Source organism: Thamnophis sirtalis, unplaced genomic scaffold (assembly GCF_051295495.1).
Source record: "Thamnophis sirtalis isolate CommonGarterSnake01/CBP01778 unplaced genomic scaffold, rThaSir2_p1.2 scaffold_18, whole genome shotgun sequence".
Taxonomy (NCBI): Eukaryota; Metazoa; Chordata; class Lepidosauria; order Squamata; family Natricidae; genus Thamnophis; species Thamnophis sirtalis.
Window position 1 is genome coordinate 1,526,824 of NW_028261398.1, and position 18,263 is coordinate 1,545,086.

An 18,263-nucleotide genomic window follows, 5' to 3' on the forward strand; every position below is an offset into this window, starting at 1 on the left:
AATGCAGATGTTCCAACTCTAGAAAGAGGGCCAAGTTAATTCAGGGTCTGGAGGCTAAATTAGCAGGAAGCGGGGTAAGTGTAGTGTAATAAAGAGAAGGATTAGGGGAGGGGCTGCCACAAAGAGGAGGGGGGGGTCAACCTACTTTCCAAAGCACCAGAAGACGGAAAAACAACAGAAGGAAACTAATCAAGGAGAGAAGCAATCTAAACTAAGGAGAAATTTCCTAAGAGTGAGGACAATTAACTAGTGGAACTAGTTACCCTATTTTTCGGAGTATAAGACGCACCAAGATTTTGAAGAGGTAATTTTTTTTTAAAAAAATTGCACTCTGCAGACCTCCCAACCCCCCCCCCCAGCCCCCAGGAGGCCTGCAAAGGGCTCCTGGGGGCTGGGGGGGGGGCAAAAACAAGTAAAAAACGGCCCGTCCCAAAGCCTCTGCACATCCATTTTTGTGAAGGGGGCGGGGTTTTGGGAGGCCAAAAATGCTGTATTCAGTGTATAAGACGCACCCAGATTTTCTGCCTCTTGGAGGGGGGGGAAGGTGCTTCTTATACTCCAAAAAATATGGTAACTCGTGGAATTTGTGGATCTTTTAAGAAGAGACTGGAATGCTTCTTGTCTGGAATGGTATAAGGGCTGCTGCTTGAGCAGAGGGGTGGACTAGTCACTAGATGACCTCCAAAGTCCCTCCCAACTCTCTTAGTCTGTTAAATATCAAGGCAATCTAGAATCCTGTAAGTTACAGTGACCGTTATATAGCATGGAAACAAAGAGCAACATTTGGTTAGCTCAGATGTACGAAGCCCCTCCTAGCCTGGGTTGGAGGATGAAGGGTCCCTGAAGGGTCCAGGCAAACCTTGGATAAGGGATGAAGAGAGCTGAGGTGGCGCAGTGGTTAAATGCAGCACTGCAGGCTACTTCAGCTGACTGCAGTTCGGCTGTTCAAATCTCACCGGCTCAGGGTTGACTCAGCCTTCCATCCTTCCAAGGTGGGTAAAATGAGGACACGGATTGTTGTTGGGGGAAATATATGCTGACTCTGTAAACCGCTTAGAGAGGGCTGGAAGCCCTATGAAGCGGTAGATAAGTCTAACTGCTATTGCTATTGCTAAAGAAAGAGAAAGAGAAGAGAGAGAAAGAAAAAGAGAGAAAGAAAAAGAGAGCGAGAAAGAAAGAGAGAAAAAGAGAGAGAGGAGAGAGAAAGAGAGAGAATGAAAGAGAGAGAGAAAGAGAGAAAGAAAGAGAAAGTGAGGAGAGAGAAAGAAAAAGAGGCGAGGTGGCGCAGTGGTTAGGGTGCTGTACTGCAGGCCACTTCAGCTGACTGTGATCTGCAGTTCGGCGGTTCAAATCTCACCGGCTCAAAGGTTGTCTCAGCCTTCCATCCTTCCGAGGTGGGTGAAATGAGGACCCAGACTGTGGGGGCGATTTGCGACTCTGTAAACCGCTTAGAGAGGGCTGGAAGCCCTATGAAGCGGTAGATAAGTCTAACTGCTATTGCTAACTTTGAGAAAGGCTCCAGCCACAAGGACTGGGCCTAGGAGCGAAACCAGCCCAAGGAATAGCCAGAGGTCGAAGCCACAGGGAAGGAACAGCTCAGGAACTGGGTGGTCCTCGGTGGTCTCTGAGTTTGGGGGATTCTGGGAGTTGAAACCCATCCCTCTTCAAGCAGCCATGGTGGAGAAACACTGCTCTAGGAAAAAAAAACCGCTGCTGGTTTTGGATTATTTCCATGGGGGTAAAAATGATCCTGCTTTAAATTATTTTTAGCCACCTCAGCTATAAAACCCATTTGCTTTTTCCCCACTTAGTACAGAAGATGCAGGCAGCCGTACTTGGGTGTGAGAGCATGTAATTTCTTTACACGTGACGACTCCACCATCCCCCGGATTTCCATTTTAGACCTTATTTTGCCTATTAAGCCTCTCATTTAAAAGAGTGTTTCACTCAACCACAATCTGGTTGTTGACCAGATTAATGGCTCCACACCTCTCTGTGCAAAGCCAGCCAAATGGCAGGTGGGCTGTCCTTCTTCCCCAACATGTCCTCACTTCCAGGGGACAATCCGCGATGGATCCTGGAGACCCACAACAGCTGCCCCTAAACCTTGGGAGGGAAAGTCCCAGAAGAACAGGTGGCCCTCTTCTCTCCCCCCCCCCCCCATTTAGCACGAGGCCTGCAGGAACCACCCGGAGCAGCCCCCGACTGAAGAACCGAAGGGGGGTAAAGCCAGGCCTGGTTTCATGTTTCCTTCCATCTCAGCCTCCGTGGAAGGACAGGCAGAAGGGATGCAAATCCCCAGTTGCTCCCTGCAGACAATGCAACGCCCGGAATGTGCAGAGGGGAGCAACTGCTTGTGCTGACAGCTGGGCTGTAACGCTAAAACAGTGGTTCCCCAAACTTGGCGACTTTAAGAGTTGTGGACTTCAACTCCCAGAATTCTCCAGCCAGCTCTGCAGAGCTGGCTGGAGAATTCTGGGAGTTGAAGTCCACAACTCTTAAAGTTGCCAAGTTTGGGGAACCACTGCTCTAAACTGACCCGGTTGCAGGGAAGAGGTGACAACACCCTCAACTAGGACCCTCTTTAAAAAATAAAAGAGGGGGAAGAAGGTAGGTAGGTTAGAGAAGCAGCTTTGGGACGGGGAGGTCCTCCTAATTTCAGATTCACATATTTCAATTTTTTCTTCTTCCTCCTCTTCTTCCTTCTTCCTTCCCCCTCTTGTTGTTGTCGTCATTTCATTCAGTTTTTCTTCCAGGGAGGAATAATAAAATAAAGCAAATTGTGGAAGTCAAATGCCAGGTTTCTGAACGGGGCTTTTATCAGGTAAGAGCCAAGCTGCCCGTTATGGGATGCAGGTAAAGTTGCCTCCCCATCCCCAGAGCTGGCTGGAGAATTCTGGGAGTTGAAGTCCACAAGTCTTAAAGTTGCCAAGTTTGGGGAACCACTGCACTTACTGGTTCGCCCCAACAGCACACAACCGGCTGAATTGCAGCCCTGATTTGTGGCAACGCAAGGACTCTGCACTGATGACTCGCTTAACTCCGCCCCTGTTTCTGCCTGCTCTTCTCCGACATATGGAGCCCTTCCATGCCTTCAGGGCTTCGATGAATGACTGTAGCCAACGGAGAGCATTGGCATCCTATCCCTCTGATGCAAACAGAAACCAACTTGTTCAGGATTGCCGAGCAAGCCAACTTGTTCCAGAAGTGGCAGTTACCCAATTTCCAGACGTCCTTGGCAAAGATGGGCATGGGGGATTTCATCTCGCCTCTGCAAGGGAGCTCGGGACACCCATTTCTTTGCCCCCGTGCTATAAGCCTGCCGAATGGCACCCACCCATCCTTCCAGGCAAGGAGGGCAGTCTTCTCTTTCGACTCACATCCTGTTGATCAGAGAGCAGCCATGGGGAAGTGACCCCAGCCCACCCCAAAAGCCTCGGGCAACAGGCTCAGGTTGGCAGTCCCCTCCGTATCCTGAATGGAGCCCAGGAGACCGGAGCTGGCCAGCTTGCACCAAGAAAGGCGGGCTGGACTCTCGGCCCTGACGGGTCAGTTGTGGAAGGGGGAGAAACTCAGAGCATTTGCAGGCTGCCCCTCGCAAAAGCCTCACCCTCCAAGCCCCGAGGCAGAAAAGACGCTGCCAGGGTCCCAGGGTGGGCGACAGAGACTCGTAGCGTCAGCCCTCCTCCCACAGCGCTGGGGCCTGTTTACAAGGCCTGCAAGTGTTTAGCAAGAAAGACTCAGCGTCTGCCTGCTCCTTTGCTATCCTGCTCGGATTCTCGGCTGGGTGCATTTTGCCTAGCAATGCTTGAAAAACCTGTTCCAGCCACAGATGGTCATCCAGGCCACACAAGCAAGATTTCTTTACCTGGCCCAGACTGACCTGGCACGCTCGCTGGGTGGAACCAGCAGGGCGGGGGGCACCCTGAGTCGGAATCCGAACCCATGTCCCCCCTGTCGGCCCCGAGGAAGGGCGTGTGGGTGCATGTTGGAATTCTCCGCTTCCTCGCGAGGCCAGCAGGCAGCCTCGTCTCTCCCACGGCTCCACTTGGCCCACAGGCCCCTGCAGGGCTTCCCAAGGGACCCCCCCCCCCCGGCTCCCTCCGTCCTGCCTCCCTCCTTCATCCCAAGTCTGCGGAGGACGCCTGGCTCCCCCCCCCCCCGCCACGCAGCAGCATTCCCACTGCTTCAAGAGGGACCGTCTGTCTCCCTCCGGCACCCGGACACCCGCTGACCCTCTGGAAGCGTGTGATGCTCCGAGGGCTGTTGGAGTGGTCAGTATAGGCAGTTTGGGCATTGGTCACCCTTGGGCCCTTCAACTCCCAGAATTCCCCAGCCAGCACAGCTGCCATGCAGTACACACACCCACACACACGGCGTCTCTGCTTTCACACAGGCTGAGCCGAGTCCAGAGAAGGCGGCTTGTCTCTGTCAGACCCGAGAAGGTTTCTCCCCAAAGACCCCCTGGGAGGAAGGGTCTCCAGGGACGAAACTGTTCAGGGGAGCCAAAGGCAGGAAGCCCCTCCTGGGGCCAACTGGATCAGGCAAGGCTCCTGAGAAAAAAAGCCAGCAGGTGTAGGTGTCCCATGCGGACACAGAGACACTGACAAGCCAGGTAACCATCCCTCCCTATGCATCCTCCCTCCACTTCATTTCATTTTCATTTTGCTTTATTTGTATGCCGCCCTTTTCCCTGAAAGGGACTCAGGGCGGCTCACAACTCAAGGGAGGGGAAAAACAGACAAGTTACAAGACATAAAAAAAACCATACACAATTAAAAAGCACAACAATCATACCATTCGAAGTGGGGCTGCAAGTCTTTAGCCCCAGGCCTGTCGGAACAGCCAGGTTTTAAGGGCTATGCGGAAGGCCTGGAGGGTGGTGAGGGTACGAATCTCCATGGGGAGTTCGTTCCAGAGGGTCGGAGCAGCCACAGAGAAGGCCCTCCATCTGGGAGGTGGGTTTGCCCTTCAGCCCCCGCACCTGCCCACAGAGACCTAAGCAAAGGGCCCACTTCTCTTCATTAAGACTCTCGGCTGGAGCTGGGCAGCGCCAAGGAGGAAGTGCCTGGTGGCAATAATCAGGTTAAACTGCACAATCCAGAAAGCAGCTCAGCTGGAGAAGGGGCAGGAGGGCAGGCGGCTCTCTGCCTTCGTCCCAGGGGAAAGGGAAGGCAGCTTGCAGAACAGAGAGGTTCGTTTCCAAGACGGGAAAGCAAGACCTCCGGAGGGGGCTGAGGAGGAAAGCCCCAGACATCAAAGGGAATTGCTCCCCAGCCCCCCACCACACTCATCCTCAGCGCTCTTAGCAGAAAAAGCATGGCTCTAGCACTGATGGCGTTACCTAGTTGGGTCATGAAACGTCTGCCAGGAAACCACCAAGCTCAGAGAGCACCAAGGACCCCGCAGTTCAGCTCTTGAGCTACAAAGATTATCCTGTATCGGTCCCATGGTTCAAAGAGGAGAAACTGCCCAGGATGGTGGGCGTGCCGGCTGTCCTTCTCCCAGTTTCCAGGGGTCCATCCCTGTTGCCCCAAACGAAGGGCATCCAGATCTCGCCCCAATGGTGGAGCCCAGTCAGGAAAGGCACTTTTGCTAAGCCCTTCAGAGTGGACTCAGGTGAGGAGGAGAGAGGAACGGGAATCCCCACTCTGTTTGCAACTCATCAAAGAAGCCACCTCCGTGGCCAGCACCATGGGCATCGGTGGCAGCTGCTCTGCCCTGAAAAAACAACACAATTGCTGCAGACAACTGTTGTTCCAGAGCAGTGTTTCTCAACCTTGGCCACTTGAAGATGTCCGGACTTCAACTCCCAGAATTCCCCAGCCAGCGAATGCTGGCTGGGGAATTCTGGGAGTTGAAGTCCGGGCATCTTCAAGTTGCCACGGTTGAGAAACACTGTCCTAGACACTGAATTGTTTATACGCGAAAGCTGGCTGGGGAATTCTGGGAGTTGAAGTCCGGACATCTTCAAGTGGCCAAGGTTGAGAAACACTGCTCTGGGGTTTGTCTTGCTCATGCATTCCTTAAACTTAACGGCTCCTTTTAGTCTGTTTTTAATAGCAGCTCTAACCTGTTTCGTAAGCCACCTGGGGAAAGTTTATTCTGAGTAGCTTAGACGGTGTGTCCCTGCGCAGGTACACACAGACACAAACAGACGTTTCCCAAGCCTGAAAAACTTCCTGCACAGCAATGTAGAAAAAAGGACGAGCAATCAGGAAGACAAAAATGTAAAGAGTGGGGCTGTTTTCAGAAGCCACACAAAGCTGGCTCGATGCTGTTGTTGTGTGATTGGGGAGGAGATAATTGCCACGGAGGCTCTGGAGCTGAGGAATTGAAGACAGATGTGGGCTGAAGTCAAGGCCATTCAAGGCCAAATAAGAGAAAAACACATTGCCACCCTCCACAGAAGTTTCCACTCTAAAACCAGCATGCTGACAAGGCAGAGCACAGGACCCTCCTCCTCCTCCTCCTCTCTCTCGTTGCGATGTAACCCTGGCAAAGAATTAGTTGTTCCCCTCTTGTGGTTTGGGATCCAAGGGAAACGGCAAAAGGAGTCAATTAAAGCAGTGTTTCTCAACCTTGGTGAGTTGAAGTCCACAGGACTTCAAGTCACCAAGGTTGAGAAACACTGAATTAAAGGAAAGAAGAGTAACCAGGAACCTCCTGAGCCTCGTTCCCTGCCACTGACCCATTCGCACAATCGCCCCAACTTTTTTTATATAGCAGGGTTGGAAGGGACCTTGGAGGTCTTCTAGTCCAACCCCCTGCCTAGGCAGGAAACCCTATACTGTTTCAGACAAATGGCTATCCAACATCTTCTTAAAGACTTCCAGTGTTGGGACATTCACAACCTCTGGAGGCAACTTCTGTTCCACTGATTAATTGTTCTCACTGTCAGGAAATTCCTCCTCAGTTCTAAGTTGCTTCTCTCCTTGATTAGTTTCCACCCATTGCTTCTTGTTCTGCCCTCAGGTGCTTTGGAGAATAGCTTGACTCCCTCTTCTTTGTGGCAACCCTTGAGATATTGGAAGACTCCTATCGTGTCTCCCTTGGTCCTTCTTTTCATTAAAGTAGACACACCCAGTTCCTGCAACCGTTCTTCATATGTTTTAGTCTCCAGTCCCCTAATCCTCTTTGTTGCTCTTCTCTGCCCTCTTTCGAGAGACGCCACATCTTTTCTACATCGTGGTGACCAAAACTGAATGCCGTATTTCCAAGTGTGGGCTTCCCAAGGCGACTTCCTGCTGAACGCTTTGGGGGCAGGCTACATGTTATACTTAGTTTTCAGCACCGTGGACACTTGGAGAGAAGCTGCTCATTTCATTTCAACACATCATGAAGTCTGAAGCTGCCCATTGCTCCTGGGTCCGAATTCAAAGGCTGGTGACCACCTTTAAACTGTTTTCTTGCACATATTTTTTTTGGGTTGGGGGTCCTAAGTATGTTCCCTCTAGGGTAGCATTTCTTAAACGTGGTTACTTAAAGATGGATGGACTTCAATTGCCAGAATTCCCCAGCTGAGGAGTTCTGGGAGTTGAAATCCATGTATTTCCAATGAAGTCCATGTTATAGGGGTTGTCCCTGGAGTTTGGGGCCCCCTTTTCCTGTAGCAAACCCCCTACACTTCAGGAAAGCTCTTGACAGGTCATTGAAAGTCTTGACAGGCATTTCCATAGGCTGCTTTTTTCCGGGGGTTTATTTAAGCCCCCCTCTTCTTTTGCGAATGGAGGCACTTGATGGCAAGGACGTCACCATAAAAGCGGTGGCTTTCTCATACAAGGCTGCAGCCGCAGGAGAAGGCAGCCTGCCAGTACAGGGGTCCCACCACAGCTGCATTTCTACCTGTACCTGAATGATCCCAGGTATGTCCTTAAAAGGTGAAGGGGGGGGAACAGCCAGCAGAGTTGGGGAAAATCAGTTTTCAGATGAAGTGGGACTGGAAACTGGTTTTGTCCACATTCCACTCTCTCTGGATCCTCATGGAAATTTACAAGATCCTGCTTTGTGCCCGAGCGAATGACAACTTGGAAAGTGTGGATCCCTTGGGAAAGCACAGCTAAAAGTAGCATTTTTTAAAAAGGGGGGGGCAGGCAGCTCCAGCAGGCAGAGAGGGGTCTTCCCCAGCATTCGGAGAGGCCTCCTTCCTGCCTCCTCCCTCCAAGTGGGCACCTTGCCCATTCCGGCTCTTCCCCATCCCACTTGGCAGCGCCCCACGCTTGGAAAGATCCAGCCGCGCATGAATCATAGGAATAATTGCTGCTGCAGGAGTGGCCGCCATGAGTCAGAAACGGTCCTGCTTGGCGCTTCCTCTGCCGTTCAAATCAAAACTAACGGCTGGTTTCCATGGGGACGGCCAATCTGGGCCACGCAGGGCAGCCTGGCACTGCCACGTGGCCCATTCACGGGGGGGGGTGGGGCCGAGGAAGGTCCTCCCTTCAACATGGAGGAGGCCCAGAGCCTCTCTGCCAAGTTGGCAACCCAGAGCTCGGCTGGCACGCGGGCGATCCTTGCTACTCACGGCCTACCCCACTCTTGAGGGGCCAGCTCCTGCCTTGCTTGGCACAGTTGGCACGAAGGGAGGGCCAAGCAGCAACTTCAGGAATCTCCCCAGAGCTCCCCAAAAGTAGAGAAGCCGGAGCTGCAGCTGAGAGGGCACCTTCTGAAGGCATTTGAACACGTGAGGAACGTTAAGGACCTTTGAACATTTGAACACAAGACCCAGGTCAAGTTGGACTCCTGGAATGGGGTCCCTCCTGCCCTGCTAATGGCTTTGGGAAGCCTCTTCTAAGTGGCCTCCAGAAAACAGGGCCCTGGGCTGGGAGCAATTCTGGAAGGGACTCAAGAATGAAGCGGACGGTTATAGCCCTGGATGCAGGCTCAGGCTCCCCTTTGAGCAGCAAGACGTCAGCTTAGAAAGATTATTTTGGGGGCTCCGCAAAGCAAGTTCTCTCCTCACCGAGGAATGCAGAATCCCCCACTTGGAAGGGAGTTCGTGGAATGACAGGGCTGGAAGGCACCTCGGAGGTCTTCACGTCCAACCCCCAATCCCCAACACCTCTGCTCAAAGGTTCCGGCTTCTCGGCACCCAAACCAACCCCCCCCCCCCGCCTTTGTCCTACACGGCTCCCGCCAGGCACTGCCCAGCCCTCTGCATGAATGCTGGGCCTGTGAGCCAGCAGAGGCAATCCAGGATGCCAGCCGCAAATGGGTGGCCGAGATAAAAGGGGAGCAACCCTCCCCAGCGGCTCCTCCCCAAAGCCTCGGCCTGCAGCTGTCACTTCTAAAACTGGCCGAGGAAGAAACTCGCACGGAAAACATGGGCAGCGAGGTGGCCGCCATTCAGTTGGGGGCAGACGGGGGGGGCGTATCAGCTGCAGGGGACGGACTTAAGACAGAGCAAAGGGCAGGAAAACTGACCAGAGGTGGAGAGAGGGGGGCCAAGGGGAAAAAGGCTCTCGCAAGAAGGCAGCTTCTCCCCCAACTGACTTGCAGTAACGATCAAGACCCTGGAGTTGACATTCCTCACAGCAAAGTTGCATTTACACCAGTCTTTTTAAAATCCTGGCAACCGTAAGTTCAATTCCCAGGATTCCTGTCAGCAAAGCTGGCTGGGGAATTCCGGGAGCTGAAGTCGACGCATCTTACGGTTGCCAAGGTCCAGAAAGAGTGATTTATACCCTGACGATTAATTTATTCCAGACTATGGAATATGCCCCTAATGCCTATGGGTCACAAAAACAAATTGGGAAGCCCTAGAAACAAACACTAAGGACTAGAAACACGGCACACGCTCCAGCCTCAGCCAAACCGGCTGGCTTCCGAGGAGCGCATCAGAGCAGCCGTCTTCTTTTTCCAGGCTTCCAAAGAAGGGAGCGGGCGTCACAAAAGGAGGAAGCTGCCACTGTGCCAGATAATCACTTCGTAGGTCCCCGGACCTAGTCTGGGGAACCGAGATAAAAGTCCAAGTTTAATGCTCCCCAAGAAACGCCCCGGGGAAGCCAGCAAAGATCCCGGAAGTCTTATCCAGGCCGAGACACTCATCCGGAGACTCCAATGCAGCTCTGGGCCACAAATTTGGCCCCTCCATAGAATACAGAATAACCGAGTTGGAAGGGAACTTGGAGGCCTTGTAGTCCAGCCCTCCGGCTCAGGCAGGAGACCCTGGCCTACACCATCCCAGACAAGTGATTGTGTCCGGTCTCTCCAGCGACGGAGTACCCACTTCTGGAGGGAAACCGTCCCACTGATTAGTTGTTTCTCACTGCCAGGAAATTCCTCCTTACTTCTGGATCTTTGCAGGGAAGAAGAGGATCACAGGAGTCGATTCACCCGTCGGCCCCAAAGCTTGGGAGAGGCCGAGTTTCTATCCAGACAGACAGCCCAAACGAACACAAGGAATTCCTTCTCTCTCTCCCTTCTCTACTCAGAGTCTGAAGTCAGTGAGTTAGTACTGCCGGCTTACTGACTCATGGGGCAATTATTTTTGTAGGAGGAAAGTTGTGCAATGACCAATAACCAGGTTTACGCAGGGTTAACTCTAACCCTGGCTGCATCTTTCCCAGTCCATTTCGTTAAGGGGCAATCAGCTTTTTCCGCCTTGGATGGAGCGAGCTTCAGCTTAGCAACCTTCCTGCCTTTTAATGAAATGGGGTCAGCCTGGAAAGAGGCCGCGTAACTCACAAAACACCTGGACTTTTAGGTCTGTGTTGAGGACTTCCTGAAAGCAATATTTATTTATCGTTCTGGAAAATCCATTCCACAAAGTCTCTCTCTCTAGGTCAGTGTTTCTCAACCTTGGCAACTTGAAGATGTCTGGACTTCAACTCCCAGAATTCCCCAGCCAGCGAATGCTGGCTGGGGAATTCTGGGAGTTGACAGTCCAGACATTTTCAAGTTGCCAAGGTTGAGAAACACTGCTCTAGGTAAAGACCCAAATGTAACTCACCCAAAGAAAACGTGGCTGGGGGAAAACTGGGTTTCCTTACAGCACAAAGAGGCGATTTTGAAAGTCACAACCTGCAAAGCTCAGGTCCTTCTGGGGTGCCCCCCAAGCCAGGATGGCTGAGGAAAGACCCCTCCCATACCTGGATGTCACCTTTCCCCAAAAAATATATTTGTCGCTGCTCATTCAGGAAGCAACCAGGTAGTCCTCACCTTACAACCATAACTGGGATGGCCAAAAGTCATTGCGGTTGTAAGTCAAGGCACCCCACGACCAGACCTGGGGTTATTTTTAACCCATTTTCATAGTGTTCATTAAGCAAGTCACAAGGCCTTTAAGAGAAACATGCAGCCAGGAAGCAAATTAAGGGCTGTAATTCCAAATCCACTTTCCCAAGCAACATTTTTTGGGGCAGAAACCATGGTCATGTGAGGGGGTCCTCAAAGCACCCAAAATGTGGTCGTGTGGCCACAGGGGAGGGGCAAGTCAACATTTTACAACATCTGGAATTGCTTTACAAGCCCATAAAGCTCCTTTCTGAGGCATAATTTTGGGTCTCCTGCCTGAGTAGGGGGTCGGACTAGAAGACCTCCAAGGCCCCCTCCAATTCTGTTATTCTGTATCCTAGGATTACTCCTAGGCGTAAAATTAAGTCCTTCCCTCTCCCCCAACATGGAAAATGACATTTTTGTGGAAGTGGGGCTGGCTGAACTATCTGAGCAGGCAGGAATGAAGTTTAGCTGAGCCCTGAGCAATCTCAGGTAAAAGCAAAGTCAGCCCCGACAGAGGCATCTCAAAGCCCATGTATCATCACCGCCCAGCCAGGAGGGAGCAGGGCTCTGGCACACCTGTAACATTGCAGAATGATTAATTACAGGTGCCAAATGAAGACAGCCACACCCAGCACCACAAACACCAGAGAGATCCACGCAGAAGGAGGGTTGAATTTATTTGCACACTTCCCATTAGTCCACTTATCACAGTGTTTCTCAACCTTGGCAACTTGAAGATGTCTGGACTTCAAGTCCCAGAATTCCCCAGCCAGCATTCGCTGACTGGGGAATTCTGGGACTTGAAGTCCAGACATCTTCAAGTGGCCAAGGTTGAGAAAAACTGACTTATCACTAGCTTATCACTGACTTATCACTAGCAATGTCCTTGTAGGACCTTCACAGGAACCTTTGCAAGAAACGTGAAAATTTCTCAGGAACCTTTGCAAGAAACGTGAAAATAACCGTGCAGAAGCCAGGAAGGTTCAGCTGAAGACACAGCATGCAGGATTCATCCCCACGTCAACCCTCAGAACTCAAGTTGTGAATAAGCAGACAAAACTTAGAACTGTCAAACCTGCTAGAGAATCAGATTGGCAAGTGGGAAGCCCAAATCATGAGGTCGTTGGAGGTCAGGAATGTTAAGCGTCTAAACCGGAATGTAATTTTATCTCTTCCCCAACATGGCCTCAACTGGATGTCCCACGTTTTGGGGGGTTCAATGCTCTACACGGCAGTTTGAGCTCTCCTAACCAGTGGTCAAACTCTTTTTTTTCTTTTACTACGGGTTCTGCGGGCGTGGCTGGGTGGGCATGGCAGGGGAAGGATACTGCGACATCCCCATGCCCTCCCTACTCTTGGGGCCAGCCGGAGGTGGGATTTGCTGGTTCTCCAAGCTACTCAAAATTTCCGCTACTGGTTCTCCAGAACCTGCTGAATTTCACCCCCTGCTCCTCCCCTCCATTGGTGCAGGTCAGGATTGGGCAACTCTGGCCCCTTTATAATCTGTGGACTTCAACTCCCAGAATCCCAGAGCCAGCTGTGGAATTCTGGGAGTTGAAGTCCACAGGTACATAGCTCCATTACCGGAAAGCAACAGAGCCCCGTCAGGAAGACCTCTGCAGCCAACTCACGGAGGACCCTCTCCTCCAAACAAGGCCAGGCATGTTTCTGTTGGGGAAGACCACTCAGAACACCCAACCGCTTAGAAGCTGCTTTGGGGGTTCTGTGGGATTATGAGCTGCAGCCAGGGTGGGTCTTTGGATGGGGACCAGCCCCTGCCCACGGTGCCTCTACCCTACCCCGTTACTGGCATCGCGGGGCACACTTGGCACACTGAAGATGAAGCCCCTCCCCCAACTCCCTCCTCTCTCTCTGCCAGGAAGACCACAAGCGAGTCTGGGCTGGTGTGGACTGAAGAGCCGAGGTGGCGCAGTGGTTAAATGCAGCACTGCAGGCTACTTCAGCTGACTGCAGTTCTGCAGTTCGGCTGTTCAAGTCTCACCGGCTCAGGGTTGACTCAGCCTTCCATCCTTCCGAGGTGGGTAAAATGAGGACCCAGACTGTGGGGGCAATATGCTGACTCTGTAAACCGCTTAGAGAGGGCTGAAAGCCCTATGAAGCGGAATATAAGTCTAACTACTACTACTATAACTACTACTATTCTCACCAACAGCAGCTCTGCCATCAGAGGCTGAGGGTGTTGCCTTTCAGACTGAAAATCATAACTCCCCCCCCCCAAAAAAAGATCAAAGACAAAGCAAGAAATCAAAGTTTGCATTTAAGAAAACTAAGGCACAACCATCCAGCCCAGCTAAGTACTGATTAATACAGGACAATATTAATTTCCCCTCCCCTTGCAAAAAAGCAGGTCCCCAAAAGTTTTAGATTACTAAATCTATTGGCAAATTGTTAATGCCATTTATGTACTCTATAAATGGCAGAGCAATTAACAAGGAGAATAAAAGGAAAAATTAAAGGTTTAAAACGCTTTAAGGCATGAAAGCTTCTAGTCCTCAGGGTGAAGGAGTAGAAAGCTAATCCCCCACAACACATCTCCTCCTCCAACACCATAAGCAAGAGGGGAGAATCCGTCTAACACACACACACACACACACACACACACACACACACACACACACAGTTTTCCCACCGCTGTGCCCGACTACAGCGGCGCATTTGGCGCATTTGGCAGCCAAGGGATCCCATCCCAGAAGCGCCTTCAGCAGAGGCGGCCGTGGTTGCGCCTCGAGGGGCCCCGTTTCTCTCCTTCCGTCTCTCCCGACCCAAAGCCCCTCGGAAGCCTCGCGCTCTGTCCCGGGAGCCCCGGCCTTGGCCCTGCGCCTCCCACCCCAAGGGCAGCCGCACGCAGCGCCGTCCTGGGCTCAGTTGGCTCCAAGTGCCTCGTTGGCGACATTTGGGCTCGGACGGGCTGGGAGTTGGACGCGCTCAGCGCCACGCCCGACCGCCGGAGGGGAGCTCACGCGGGACCGGCCGGCCAGGCCACCCAGCGGAAAGCGGGAGGAGAGAGAGGGGGGGCTGTCGGGGGCGCGGAGGAGGCCGGGCCGCTCCCAACGAGGCGCCCGGGGCCTCCGGGCAGAGGAGCGCCGGGCGGGGGGGGGGTGGGGGAGTGCGGGGCGGCTGCCGTGCCGGGCGGGGGCCTCACCTGGCCTTGAGCTCCTTGAACTCCTCGCGGACCTTGGTGAGCTCCAGCTGGAGCCGCGCGCGCTCCTTGGCCACCGAGTCCAGCGTCTTGCGCGCGTCGCCCAGCTCGGCCTCGTAGGCCGCCTTGATGCCCACCACCTCGCGGGTGACCTCCTCCTCGGACTCGGTGACGCGCAGCCGCAGCCCCGCGTTCTCCGACTCCAGCGACCGCACCTTGTCGATGTAGACGGCCAGCCGGTCGTTCAGCTCCTGCAGGTCTTCCTTCTCCTGCAGGCGGGTGATGCGCGCGGGCGAGTGCGCCGTCGGGGTGGCCCCGCTGCGGGGGCCGCGCTTCTGTCCGGCGGGGGTCTCCATGGCGGCGGGCGAGGCTCTCCGGCTGACGGCAGCGGCGCGTCTGAGTCACTCCCGGCCTGGCCGCCGCCTCAAATACCCCCGGGAGGAGCGCGGGGCGGGATGGAGAGCGCCGGCTCCGCCCTCCGAAACGAGCGCCGCCGAGCCCTCGAAGCTCCGGGCCGCCCGCCTGCGGAAGAGCCCCGGGGCATCCCGGGGGAGGCGGAGGGGGCGCCGGGCCGGAGAACGCTCTGCTCCCCCCCTCGGAGCCCCCGGAGATGCCTGGCCAGTAAATGCAACAAAGGCGCAAATGAGTAATAACTAGAGTGGACTTTGGGCAAGATGAGGAGAGTGGCAGGCAGAGCTGCCAATCAGCTTGGATCCCTTCTGCCCTCCCGTTTTTTCCAGAATCCCGAGGGAGGGGATGCAATGGGGGCCCTCCTCCCCCCCCCTCCTCCTCTGCCTGGGATGGGCCCGCCCGGCTCTCCAAACACCCCCACAACCTCCCGGTGGAAAAAGCCAGAGGGGTGACTCACGCGGTGCCCTGGCAACACATACGCACAGGCAAACACAGGCAGGCACGCATGCGCACGCCCGGAGCCTGCGGGGGCCGGCTGGCATGCCTCTCCCAGGCTCGGCCAGGGTGAGTCACCGTGACGGTCGTAAGTTCTCTGCCCTCCCCTTCAAGGTGCCCCCTGCTGCCTCCCCCCCGAACCCTCCCGCTCCACAGAGCCCCGCAGCAGCCGCGGCACCGTTTCCAGCCCGCGTAGCTGTTGAGCTGCGGCTTCCTTCGATTCACCGGAGAAGCGCCTGAAAGGAAGGCGGGTAGTCCTCGACTTACGACCGCCCTTGGCCCCAGAATTTCTGTTCCTAATCCAGGCCGGTCTTAAGTGAGCTTTTCTGACCTTTTTTGCCACGGTTGTTAAGTGAATCACTGCGTTGTTAAGTGAATCGTACAGTCGAGATTCATTGGTCCTCATTAGAGATGAAAAAAGGACCAAATCTTCTGGCCCTCTGAAGAAATCCTAAGCCCCTTGTTTGCCTGTCTGTCTCGCCTATTCGTAGTTTTTAATTTTCACACTGAAATTTTGTAGTAACGTGAAGAGTTACTGTTGCAAAGCAAGTAGGCCAAAGAGGATGGGAAGCATTTGGATTCTCTTGTCCTGTCTCTGCTTCCCTTCAAACAAGTTGGAAGATTTGGAGAATCCTCTCTGTACTGGAAAGAGGCAGAGAAGAGCAGCCAAGAGAATTAAGAGGCTGGAGGCTCAAACAGACGATGGACGGTTGCAGGAACTGGGCCTGGCTGGTCTAGGGAAGAGAAGGACCAGGGGAGGCAGGGGAGCATCTTCCAGTATTTGAGGGGCTGCCCCAGAGAGGAGGAAGTGGGGCAAGCTATTCTTCAAAGCACCCGAAGGCCAGAGAAGGAAGAATGGATGGAAGCTGATCCAGGACAGATTCAATCTACAAAGAAGGAGGAATTGCCTGACAGAGAAAGCAATTGATCAGCGCAATGGCTTGTCTCCAGACATTGTAGATCAGTGTTTCTCAACCTTGGCGACTTTAAGTCCTGTGGACTTCAACTCCCAGAATGCCCCAGCCAGCTGTGCTGGCTGGGGCATTCTGGGAGTTGAAGTCCACAGGACTTAAAGTCGCCAAGGTTGAGAAACACTGTTGTAGATGCTCCACCATCACTGGAGGTTTAAAAAAAGAGATTGGACAACCATTTGTCTGAATGATATAGGGCGTTGTGCTTGAGCAGGTGTTGGACTAGATGACCTTCAGGGACCTTTCCAACTCTGTTATCCTGTTAAGCCAACAATGGGCCCGAACAACAATAATACAAGAGCAGAGTTGGAAGGGACCTCGGAGGTCTTCTAGTCCAACCCCCTGCCTAGGCAAGAAAACCCTATACTGTTTCAGACAAATGGCTATCCAACATCTTCTTAAAGACTTCCAGGCCTCTCCGAAGTAGTGGATCCAGGAGGGCTCCTTGGTTCACCGAGGAACTCCGGGAGATGAAGCGTCTGACGGTCCTTGGATGAAACCGATTATCTGGATTCCTTTCAGTCTGGATTCAGGCCTGGTTACAGCACGGAAACTGCTTTGGTCGCGCTGATCGATGATCTCTGGAGAGCCAGGGATAGGGGTCATTCCTCTATCCTAGTGCTCCTTGACCTCTCAGCGGCCTTCGATACCATCGACCATGGTATCCTCTGCGACAGTTCCGAGAGGTGGGAGTGGGAGGCATTGTTCTTCGGTGGTTCTCCTCTTATCTCTCGGACATGTCGCAGTCAGTGTTGGTCAAAGGACAGAGGTCAACCCCTAGGCCCCTCAACTATGGGGTGCCGCAGGGTTCGGTCTTGTGCCCCCTCCTATTTAACATCTATATGAAGCCACTGGGTGAGATCATGCACCGGCACGGGATTAAATATCACCAATATGCGGACGATACATAGTTGTATCTTTCTGCCCCATGCCAACTCAGTGAAGCGGTAGAAGTGATGTGCCAGTGCCTGGAGGCTGTCAGGGTCTGGATGGGAACGAACAAGCTTGCACTCAATCCCGACAAGACTGAATGGCTATTGATGTTCCCTCCCAAAGATTGGCTAATTATTCCATCTCTCAGGCTGCGGGGTGAAATTATACGCCCCTCAGAGAGGGTTCGCAATTTGGGAGTCCTCCTGGATCCCCAGCTGACTCTAGAACATCATCTGTCGGCTGTGACCAGGGGGGGCTTTGCCCAGGTTCGCCTGGTGCACCAATTGTGATCCTACCTGAACCGGGAGGCCCTTCAGATAGTCACTCACGCCCTCGTGACCTCAAGACTGGATTACTGTAACGCGCTCTACATGAGGCTGCCCTTGAAGAGTGTTCGAAGACTTCAGCTAGTCCAGAATGCAGCCGCTCGAGCGATTGTGGGTGCACCCAGGTACACCCACGGTACACCTATCCTCCGCGAGCTGCACTGGCTGCCTATTGGTCTCCGGACACGCTTCAAGGTGCTAGTCGTCACTTATAAAGCCCTTCATGGTATTGGACCTGGGTACTTGAGAGACTGCCTGCTGCCAATTACCTCCCAAAGACCGGTCAGATCCCACAGATTAGGCCTCCTCCGAATTCCATCTGCCGGCCAATGCCGGCTGGCAACTCCCCGGGGGAGGGCTTTCTCTGTGGCTGCTCCGGCCCTCTGGAATGATCTCCCCATCCCTTTTGTCCCTGATGAATCCCAGGTTTCAGCCCTGGAAAATACCCAGACACCGGCCTGGTTCTCATAGGGCTTCAAGGTGTAGCATGTAGCCGCCATCTTGACTTTTTTGACTCCTTTCTGGACACCCCGGGTGGTAGTTTTTTCCCATGGGCCAAGCTGTGTGCATTTGCCTTTGTGTGTCTGTGTGGTGAAGTGTCACCTTTGTGAGGTGCTCCTCACCTGTAGGACTCTTGGCTCTCGTTTTATTTCCTTTTATGGTGTTAACGGACTCTCGTGCGTCTCAAAGTGCATCTCTCCTCCAGCGCCTTTATAGCCCAATTAATTAGGGAAGGTCCCTGCAGAGACC

The 18,263-nt window shown here is 53.4% G+C and overlaps 1 protein-coding gene across 3 annotated transcripts in view; it reads right to left on the reverse strand.

The window, feature by feature from the left end:
• Positions 1-14,814, reverse strand: part of LMNA (lamin A/C) — a 42,862-nt gene extending 28,048 nt beyond the window's left edge. The window contains exon 1 of one of the 3 annotated variants that reach the window (XM_087702974.1): positions 14,381-14,812. In XM_087702974.1, the coding sequence (XP_087559100.1) occupies positions 14,381-14,733 (353 nt within the window). In that variant the 5' untranslated portion in view covers positions 14,734-14,812. Of the gene's footprint in view, positions 1-14,380 lie in introns of all 3 variants that reach the window. The other 2 variants (XM_087702973.1, XM_087702972.1) reach the window with 2 other exon arrangements.
• Between the last annotated feature and the right edge of the window lie 3,449 nt (positions 14,815-18,263).